Source organism: Nuphar pumila, unplaced genomic scaffold, assembly GCF_984573655.1.
Source record: "Nuphar pumila unplaced genomic scaffold, dmNupPumi1.hap1.1 HAP1_SCAFFOLD_1113, whole genome shotgun sequence".
Lineage (NCBI taxonomy): Eukaryota > Viridiplantae > Streptophyta > Magnoliopsida > Nymphaeales > Nymphaeaceae > Nuphar > Nuphar pumila.
Window position 1 is genome coordinate 2,372 of NW_028323591.1, and position 10,176 is coordinate 12,547.

General features: G+C 53.7%; 1 protein-coding gene across 1 annotated transcript; it reads left to right on the plus strand.

The window, feature by feature from the left end:
* The first annotated feature begins 1,244 nt into the window (after positions 1-1,244).
* LOC149809530 (translation factor GUF1 homolog, mitochondrial-like) lies at positions 1,245-7,016 on the plus strand. The gene is made up of 7 exons (XM_089994788.1): positions 1,245-1,598; positions 1,909-2,448; positions 3,003-3,183; positions 3,895-4,088; positions 4,623-4,832; positions 5,852-5,893; positions 6,699-7,016. The coding sequence occupies exons 1-7, from the start codon at positions 1,245-1,247 to the stop codon at positions 7,014-7,016; spliced, it is 1,839 nt and encodes a 612-aa protein (XP_089850914.1).
* Positions 7,017-10,176: the final 3,160 nt, after the last annotated feature.

A 10,176-nucleotide genomic window follows, 5' to 3' on the forward strand; every position in this document is an offset into this window, starting at 1 on the left:
CAGGCCAAGAAAGCAGCCCCCCCCCTGAATGATGCCGACCCCTTCAAGTGCATGTATGAGAAGCTTCCGGAGTCTGCGCTCTTCACCTCGCCTGCTGCACTTGCATCTGAAGCGTCTCACGCGCCACCGCTGATCCCCCCCTCACCTGCCTACAATGGTCTGCCCAACAGCGCCGAGCATGCTGACTCACGCCCAGTCGACCTTGCGTCACCACTGAGTCCACCCAGCACCCCTGCATCCTGCGCGTCACGGGACTTGGATGCAACCACATCTGACCTTGTGCGAGTCTTGCGCGGAATGGGGCCACACACCGCGTTTCACCTCCACCGCATGGTGATCCCGGCACACGTAACGTTGCCGTATTTAGAGCATTCTGGTTGTCAAGCCACGGAGCTCGATGTTGGGCTCGGAACCGGTGATTTCGACGCCTTGCTCGCAGGCGACGCAGCAAGCTGGACGATTCGCCCGGTGGCTAGCTTAGCATGCTTGGCTGAAGTGGCCAACGCCACAGAGGATGGCCAAGCTGCATCGAGCAAGGATTTAGAGAGTCATGTGCATGGGGTACTAGTCGGTGTTCCACCGAGTCTTTGGGAAGACTGCTCTTCGGATGTGCGGGACGTTTTGAGCGGCCTTGAGGCAAAGTGGGAGAGCAGGGTGCGTTTGGACCCGCCCTGGCCGCGCACAGACGACATGAAGGTCAGCGGAAAGAGACGGCATCGGGACAGAAAGAAAGCACGCAGCCTCTCAGGTGGGGAAGAGCGGCCATGGAAGAAGAAGCGCAAACGCAAGGAGAGATCAGACACAGGCGCACGCACCCAACAGGAATAGTTTGCCGACAGTGCGACATTGCTTTGGCTGTTCTGGAAGGCTCAGTTGGTGCAAAGAAGTCTTTGTGTATGTATCGCTTCTTTTGGAACGCCACATGTGATGCAGCGGTGTATTTATGTACTATTTACTTGTGTACTGATCTGTGATGTTTCTTTTATGCATGCCATGCATTTGATATTGCCGGGTTTTCCATGATACTCCATTTTGGCCAGGGTAGGCGCTGCCATGTTTCCACCCTTCTATCTCGGCTATCCAACCATTGCAGATAGCACGACCATCAAAGATGAACAGCCAGCACCAGTCCGCTTAAGCATTCAACTTATTTGCAAATTGGAGAGCTAAAAAGCTCTTCAACCAATAACAGAAGGTTTGCTGCATCCGTTTCGTCATGAACACGGAGGTACACGGAGCTGGCAATGCAACAGCTTAGCAGTGTTCTGCATAGCCGTCTGCGAGATAGTGCATACAGATTAAATGTATGTTATTGCAGCAGTGTTTTGTCTTCGCTAGGGTATTCGCCATTTGGCTGGAGTTGCCGAAAATTTGGCGATGATGCACATCAGGAGCCCACCGGTGTCACCCATGCAGGGACCTCAGCGGAGGCGTTCCCACAAGATAGAATCAGGAACTTTAGTATTATCGCTCACATTGACCACGGGAAGTCTACCCTCGCAGACAGGCTGCTGGAGACTGGGAGAACCAGGAGGGTAAAACAAGCGCAGTCTTTGGATACACTCAGAGTGGAGCGCGAAAGAGGAATTACTGTCAAGGTGCGCTACAGTTGATGGTTTTGTGCAGTGCAAGACGCTGTAGAAGCGTCCAACGCTAGCGAGGTTGTGCCGATAAGCCTCTCTGAACCCTGACCAAACACGCATGTGCGTGTGCGAACACTACCGGTCACGTATCCGTACTGGACAGCTGGGTCCGCTCATAGTTCAAGTGAAGGCACATATGATCGTAATGCAGAAACATTCATTTCTGCCTCGTACATCTGAGGAGATCCTTTTGTTTGCACGCAATCCCTGGCTGAACTCGACGGATCCGGTATCGTCACGATGACACTCACCTAGCTGGACGCAGGCAAATTCCGCTTCCATCGTGCACCGGCACGCAGGCGTGGACTACTTGCTTAACCTCATTGACACCCCCGGCCATGTTGATTTCAGCTACGAAGTTTCACGCTCCCTTGCCGCGTGTCAGGGTGCTCTGCTGCTGGTCGACGGAGCCCAAGGGATCCAAGCGCAAACAGTGGCCAATTTCTACCTGGCGTGGGAGCAAGGCCTATCTATTGTTCCCGTCATCAATAAGATAGACATGCCAGCAGCAGACCCCGTGAGAGTGGCAGAAGAAATGTCCTCGGCCTTCGATATTGATCCGGACTCGTGCCTCTTGACGTCAGCAAAGACAGGACTAGGCGTGGACGACGTGCTGACTGCGATCGTTGAACGGATACCTCCACCTGCAGGGGACCGCTCAGGGAAGCTGCGCTTGCTGCTGTTTGATGCATTCCACGACGAGTATCGGGGTGTGATATGCATGGTGCTGGTGAAAGATGGGCAGGTCAAGAAGGGCGATAAGATCAAGCCGTTCTCAGGGAGCCAGGTCTACGATGTACTGGAGGTGAGTTGTGTGTGCTTCTTATACATGAAACATGCAACTGAGCAGCAGTGACCGTCGTGTTGCGCCCTTTGCGATTGTCATGTTGTGTCTTGTTCCTTCAGGCTGTGAATCATTGAGTGCCAGTAAGCGTTTGAGGACTCCCATGACACAAGACGGAACCGCATTCCATGCAGATTGCTCGAACGTCGAATCTACATAGGATCCAGATAGGATCCACATACAGCTGACAGTGGCACACCTGTGTATGCGCCGCAGAGTCTTTGCTCCCCGCGGCTGCTGTAAAGTGTCAGCATGACAACTTTGTTTGTATGTACGGTAGTATCTCTCGACTATGAACGATGCACAATTGACGTTGTAATGCGCTGAAGTAGACCTTGCAGCCTTCCCCATGCTTTGTCATGACTTCTTGCAGAGAAATTCAAAGAATGGGAATCAAGAACTGTGATACCGTTGCAGAAGGCGCTTCCAGGCTTCTTTGCACCATACCCTGGTGCTTTCATATGCGCATGTCCAGTTGTGTGATGTGTGGCGAGAAACAAGCGATTTGTTTGCAGATAGGCAGGATGGCCCCTGAGATGACCCCTACAGAGGAGCTCAACACCGGTGAGGTGGGCTACATGATCACAGGTCTGAAGACCACACGTTCAGCCAGGGTGGGCGACACATGGCATCACCCCAAGGACATCGTGGTCGCGCTTCCGGGCTTTAAACCAGCCAAGGCGATGATGTTTGCTGGTGCGTGAGCGCCCCTGCTAGACCTTTTTTGGCCGCGAGGGCATGGGTGATCTAGAGTATCTATCTCAATTCAGGCAGCGTATCACATTGTGTGTTGCCTTCAACAGGCGCGGTGGTTCAGTGCAGATATGTGAGTGTTTGTGTGATGATTTTGCACCCTTTATCTGCCTGAACCGCCTTGTATCTCTTCCTTATGCTTGCCGACATCCTGCACACAATGAAGCTTCGTCCATCGATTGCCATCGGGTTCGTAGATGTTGAGAGGGATGCTGCTAGCGTTGCATGTTTGGGAAGCAGACATTGGCTTTGTAGATCTGTATTGGCAAAACTCTGCCAACCGGATACCACCCCGCCTCGGCTGGCCATATCATACATCAAATCGCGTATCTAGCTTGCGCCTGCAGTCCAGCTTGCAGGCCGTAAGCGTTGGGTCCGCTCGTTGGGCTGGTTCTTGCATGGAAAAACAGGTTTGTAAGGCTGCGGCACAGTTCGGAAACTTCTCACTTCGTGTTTACAATATCTATAGAATGTTTTGGCTGTGCGTTTGCAGTACCCTTGAAGGAGCGCGTCTAAGTTGAACTCTGATTCATGACAGATGAAAAGAAAGCTATACTGATGTATCTTTTTGCAACACTACCTCATCCACATGGACATTGGCAACTCCAAAAACTGCTTGGGAAGCTTTGCAGAAAAGAAAGCCATGTCGTGCAGGCATCTTTCCGGTCGCGATGGAGGACTTCGCCGCGCTGGGCGATGCGATTGACAAGCTGACGCTGAACGACGCCAGCGTCTCGGTGAAGAAGGAGAGCAGCTCGGCTCTGGGCGCAGGCTTCCGTTGCGGCTTCTTAGGCATGCTGCACATGGATGTCTTCATGCAGCGACTCGACCAGGAACACGGGGCACAAGTGTGCTGCTCACCTTCAAGGCTTTTGTCTTCGGCAAATATTGCATGGATGATGTCATTAACTATATCAGATATTCAGTCATGAATTGGTCTGCATGGTACCACGAGCGGTGAAATGAAAGCCATGCTCACATTGCGTATGAATTGAAGCTCTTTGACGTCCATGACTTCCATACGTGTGCATTGCATCAGCGCCTGCTCAATTTTGTATTGAACATCAGTATCTTTGGTGCCAGGCAAGTGTGTTTGTACTGGCTTGGTCATGTGTGCGCCTGTCGGCAACATACGCTGCCCATGGGTCTGTTCTGTGCGCAGTTCTAGGGCACTGCTTTAAGATCAGTGGTGATGAGCTGTGTGGGTACTCCTGCTTGCGCGTCCAGAAAAGTATTACTCACGTGCAGCGATGCGCATCGATTCAAATGCTGACAGGTTTGTGTTGTTACGATTTTCGCTCAGCAACCCTCTGTGAGGAGCGAAATGTCGATGTTGTCGCGAGATGTGTGCGGGCGCTTACGAAACGCAGACGTGATTGCAGGTGTTGACAACTTCCCCAACTGTGCCGTTCCGAGTGAGGCTACCTACCGCCCCCGACGATTTGCTTGAGCTGGACTCGCCCTTGGACTTCCCGAGGGATATGCGGCCATTGCAGGTGCAGGAGCCAACCGTAAACGCCACAATCATATTTCCTGAGGAGTTCACGGGCAAAGTGTTGGATCTCTGCTCGTCTCGGCGAGGCGAACTGCTGGTATGCGTCAACTCGTTGAGCCACAACATCACGCCATATCTTCCCTACCAGCACCTAGGCTCATGACTGATTAACCCTCCTCTTGCGTGCTACTTGATTGCGAGTAAACCGTGTGCATCGACTTGATTTGTAACTCGGACATTTCCAACATCACTTTTTGTGCTGCAAGCATCGGCATCAACCATCATCATGAACCTGCTTTGCTCACCACCCATAGGCTTGTACAGCGTCCGGACGTCTGAAGACCATATCGAAAACACCTGGTGCTCGCTCACACCTGGAACTCACTCTTATTTGCGGCCCGGCATTAGCTCTGCCATAGCTGTCAAATCATTACGAGCACACAGCTTTACCTGAATACCAACCTTGCTGCGCATCCAGAACACTGTGTGCAAGTGCAGAACAGCTGTCCGTGCAAACAGGAGCGAGGGATCTTACACTTTAGCAGTGTGCCACAGAAAAGCACACAGTTATAATCGACTGCCATCATGACCGAGACATGCATCGCTTGTCTCATTGTGTGGCGGGTTCACGGCGAAATTTCGGCAAGGCTTCTATGCCGATCACACTCGGCTTGCCATTCTGCACGATCACTGCCATCTTGCGAAGGCCACAAGCTCGCCACCGACTATATTGCCCTCGCATTTTCACCTCAATTGGGCAGGCAATGGCGAGCCGTGTTGGAAACAAAGACCGCAAGACCGCATGATAGTTATGCGATGTGCTTCCAGCACAGGCCATGTGTCCCGACTGCCAGCTCAACTTTGCTCCAGTGTTTCGCCAGGATGGGTTTCGACCCCATTTGTGTCCCCAAACTTCATTCACCCTCAGGCATCTTGACCCAACTATTGTTCTGCCTGGCAAAGCACTGCTTCGCTCTCTCGCAACGCTGTGGTCATCACAATAATGGCATGCTTTGAGGGCTGCGGTCGTGCAAGGAACACCGTCCAGTTTGCGTCCAAAGAGGGCGTTCGCCCTAGTAATTGAAGCATTTGCTGACAACTATATCTTGCATGCAGGAGCACTCGTACTTGCAATCTCGCTGCCTTGTCAGATACCAGGTGAGTGGCGACTTCTCAGTTTCCACTTGAGCTGTGCACCCCTGTGCTTTCTTTGCCAGTTAATGCGTGAGCTGGCAATGGGAGCGCGGACAATCACTAAAATCATCGCAGGCCTTGTTGAGCAACCCGCTCTCTGAAGCAAGCGGCAATGAACCTATCACGTTTGCAAGCGCAGACTAGTACATACATATTGGTTGGTACCCTGCTGCTTTACGAGTGTTGATTGCTTTGCTCTGGCATTTGAGTCAGACCCTGCGTCATTACCGACGTGGACCATGGTCCACATTTCAGAGCGTTGAGTGGTTTCACGGTTGCCGCTTCTTGCAGCTTCCCCTCGCAGAGCTTGCGGGGACGTTCTATGACACTTTGAAGTCCATCACATCGGGCTATGCCACGTTGACTACGAGGAGGGCCCTTCCGAGATGCTGACCTCGTCCGATTAGACTTTCTCATCCATGGGGCAATCGTGGATGCCCTTGCACGTATCATTCATCGCAGTAACGCCCTCAGTGTTGGCCGTGAACTCTGCGAGAAGATTCGAGATGTGGTGGACAAGCAGAGCTTTGAGGTGCGTCTGGTGATGCTGCGGGGCATCCTCCCTAGAATGAATGTGTATCCGGACAGGTCATGACCTTTTGACCTGTCCCATGTTTTTGTAGCATTTGCGGCGACAGTCTGAGCTGCATCTACAACGGCGTAACATGATGTTGAATTGTTTGAGTTCTCTGTCCCAAACTTTGAACCCCAGATCCAAAATAGTCTCATTCACATTCAAGAATGGCGGTTGGCTTTTTAACGTGCCAAGGGTGTTGCATCTGGGGGTCCAAGTGATGTCGTTCGCATAGGTTTGTCTGCCTTGGATTGTTTGCCTTCGATTGTGGAGTTGAAGGGTGCAGTCGCTTGCATGCAGGTAGCGATTCAAGCCGTGATAGGCACCAAAGTGCTGGCACGTGAGTCAATTCGTGCTACACGGAAGGATGTCTTGGCAAAATGCTATGGCGGGGACATCACCAGAAAGAAGAAACTGCTGGAGAAACAGAAGGACGGCAAAGCGAGGATGAAGAAGCTGGGAGCAGTTAGTGTCGCGCCAGAGGCATTTCATGACATCATGCGTCATAGATGATTGGTCTGCTGGTAGCGCCTGAGCAGGATGCAGAATGAGTCGATTGATCCCCCAGTCAATTGATCCTACGGTCCTTAACATACCTTCCGAGATAGCAACGAGTTTGCTCAGATGCATTCCCACTGTCAAATTCGAGATGTGCCTTGATACAATCCCACTGTGAAAGCTCACTGAATCCGGGATGCGTCTTGATTCCACCGGACACGCAGACAATCTTATATCATGGTGTGGGCCAAGTTTCCCTAATGTCAATTTCACATGCCGTCTCTGCCTCGTACATTTCTCAATTCTCAGAAAAGTCCTCATTGGATTGTTAAAACACAAATACAACGGGGATCACGCCAATAAGGCCCATTCGACGACGCGAATGGCACTCCATGAAGCCTAGCCAGAGGGCTTCAGCTTCGTTCTTCGATACAGCGAGCAATACAAGCATGACCTCTCGCATGCGTAGTTCACCTATCAGGTGCTTTAAATTGCAGCTACAATGGGAGACGCTACACAAGGAATGTTAGGTGCAACTTACTGAAATTTTCGAAGCGATACAAGTGTTTTAATGGGTGTCCACAGATGTTATGACCATATTAGCCCAAGCAAGCACGAGACCTCCACCCACAGTCATCCACTCACCTTGGAGCGACCTTGATTGATGGTATTGGTACATTCGTGACCAAGGAATCAACGTCAGGGATGATGGTTATGAGAGAGAAGGCCATTCACGTCGCCATGCGTAGCTGATGTACACCACCACGTCCAAGCGGGGCGCGGCAGGTGGTCCGTCGCAGTGGACCTACGAGCACATTGTGGCAGCGGCCAAGGCCACCACAGAGGCGTTCAATGCGACTTTGGCCTTCGTCAATCTCATTCTTAGTGGTGAGCTTCCACGTCACAGCTCCCTCTTGGACGCCTCTCTCGTGGGCCTGCAAAAGCCAGACGGTGGAGTGCGGCCCGTCGCTATTGGCGAGATTTGGTACAGGTTTGCCGCTTTATGTGCGCTGACTGCTTGTGAAGAAGTTGGTCCTGCGCTTGCCCCGCTTCAACTGGGTGTGGGCGTTCCGGGTGTGCGCGGAGGCGGTGGGCCATGCTGTTCGCGCTGCCCTGGCTGAAGATCCGGAGGCGGCCCTTCTCACTGTGGGCCAAGCCAACGCTTTCAACAGCGTTGCGCGTTCGGCCGTGTTTGCTGCGGTGAAAGACCGCGTACCTGCGCTGCTGCCTTTTGTACAGTGGGCTTATGGCGCTCCCTCGGACCTGCACATTCTGGGAGCCCCTCCTGGCACACCTCCGGTACAGTCGCAAGCCGGCGTGCGGCAAGGTGACCCACTGGGACCTCTATTGTTTGCCCTAGCATTACAGCAACCGCTGGAGCGTGCACGTGTCGCAATTGTTGCTTTCGCGGACGACGTCAGTATGGTGGGTCGCGCTGAGCAATTGCGGGCTGCTTTCTCCACGTTGCAGGGACCCCGTGGCGCTGCAGGGGTGGGTCTGTCGGTGCAACCTCGCAAGTGCGCCCTCATGGGAGGCCCTCCAAGTGCGATCGCCCGATTGGCTGCGGATCTGCGTGTCCGGCACAACCCGGATGGTGTCACAGTATGCAGCACTCCTGTTGGCTCAGACGCATATGTTGCAGGCATTGTGTCCGCGCGCGCGGACAGTGTCACGTCGCAGGTTGAAAAGTCGATGCGGCTTCCACTGCCCAAGCAATCACAGTTTGCTTTGCTGCGGGCATCCCTCTCCCTGCGCATGTTTCATTTCCAGCGCTCTGTGCCGTGGGTGCATTTGGCGGCGGCCACGCGTCGTGTTGAGCAAGCGATCCTTCAGGCCGCCGTCTGCCTCTTTCGCTTGCCTTCGGCCATTGGGCCCGCGGGCGCGCGTGTCCCTGGAGGTCGCGAGGTGCAGCAAATGACCTTGCCTTTACGGCATGGTGGTTTAGGGCTGCGTTTCTCCTCCGAAGTGGAAGCTGATGCTGCTCTTGTTTCTGGGGCGGCATTGGCGCAAGCTGCCATGGCAGGTGGTGTGGCGGCTTGCATGCCCTTTACTGGGGTAGCGCGGACTCCTCTGATCTCTGCTTGGCAACGCGTTTATGACAGCGTTGCTTCAGACTGTGGTTGGGAGCAGTCTTCTCGCGACATCACAGACGCTTTGGTGGCCGAATTGTTGCCAGGTGTGCAGCACGTTGTGTCGCGAGTTATTGGCGATCGCGCTGCTCGCGACTTCCGCTCCTCGTTTGATGTGGCCACCGACACGGGTAGACGGGATGCGGCTCGTCTCCTTAGTGCTGCGACTGGTCCTTCCGCGGCGTGGATCACTGCGCTGCCTGGTGCTGCCACAACGCGTCTTAGCAATGAGGATTTTGTCTCAGCTGGACGCCACCTTCTAGGTCTCGGGGTGCCTGTCCGGGTAGCAGCTCCGCCTTGTCTATGTGGAGCTGGAGATGCGGGGAAGCCGGATCATGCGATGGTCTGCAATCAAACTGCTGGGATGGCAACGTTACGCCACGATATCTGGGCTTCTGCCTGGCGTCGGGCCATCCGTCGTGCTGGTTGCGCTTCCAGTGCGGAACCAGCATACAGCAGTCTGGTCGCTTATGGCCACTGCAATGGCGCTGCTGGTCTGCGGCGTGGCGACATTCTGGCTGTCATGCCGGAGGGCCGCATCGTCGTCTTGGATTGCGTGGTTACGCATCCTACCGCAGCTTCCTACGTTCGTGGCGCCGCTCGTGATGCGGGTTTTGCCGTGTTGCGGGCGGAGCAGGCAAAGAGACGTCAGTTTAAGTCACTTGGTCAAGACGTCGGCTACGACTTCATACCGCTTGCAGTTGAGTCGTTCGGGCGCCTTGGGCGAGAGGCTTCGCGTTTCTTGTCGGACCTAGGCGATGTGGCGGCTGCAAGTGGAGGTGTTTCGAAGGCAGCATTTGTGCGCTCGGTCCGGCAAGAACTCAGCTGTGCTTTGTGCCGTGGCAACGGGAAGATGCATTACCAGTCCATGTTTTGTTTTGCACAGAATGTGGGCCGGCAGTTCATACCGGGTTGTGAGCTGCCGGTTGATGAGGCAGGTGAGGTGTAGAGGGGTTGGTGTGTCGTGTTGTAGCGCTCCTGCCTTGCTCTCCCTTAGTCTTGTCGGCTGGCTGTTTTGATTGTCCTTTTCTTTCTTTGTTTTCCTG

Coding starts and splice junctions, on each gene's coding strand:
- LOC149809530 (XM_089994788.1), top strand. CDS start 1,245: ATGCAACAGCTTAGCAGTGTTCTGCATAGCCGTCTGCGAGATAGTGCA. Junction 1,599..1,908: donor AAAGAGGAATTACTGTCAAG/GTGCGCTACAGT, acceptor AGCTGGACGCAG/GCAAATTCCGCTTCCATCGT. Junction 4,833..5,851: donor CTCGGCGAGGCGAACTGCTG/GTATGCGTCAAC, acceptor TCTTGCATGCAG/GAGCACTCGTACTTGCAATC.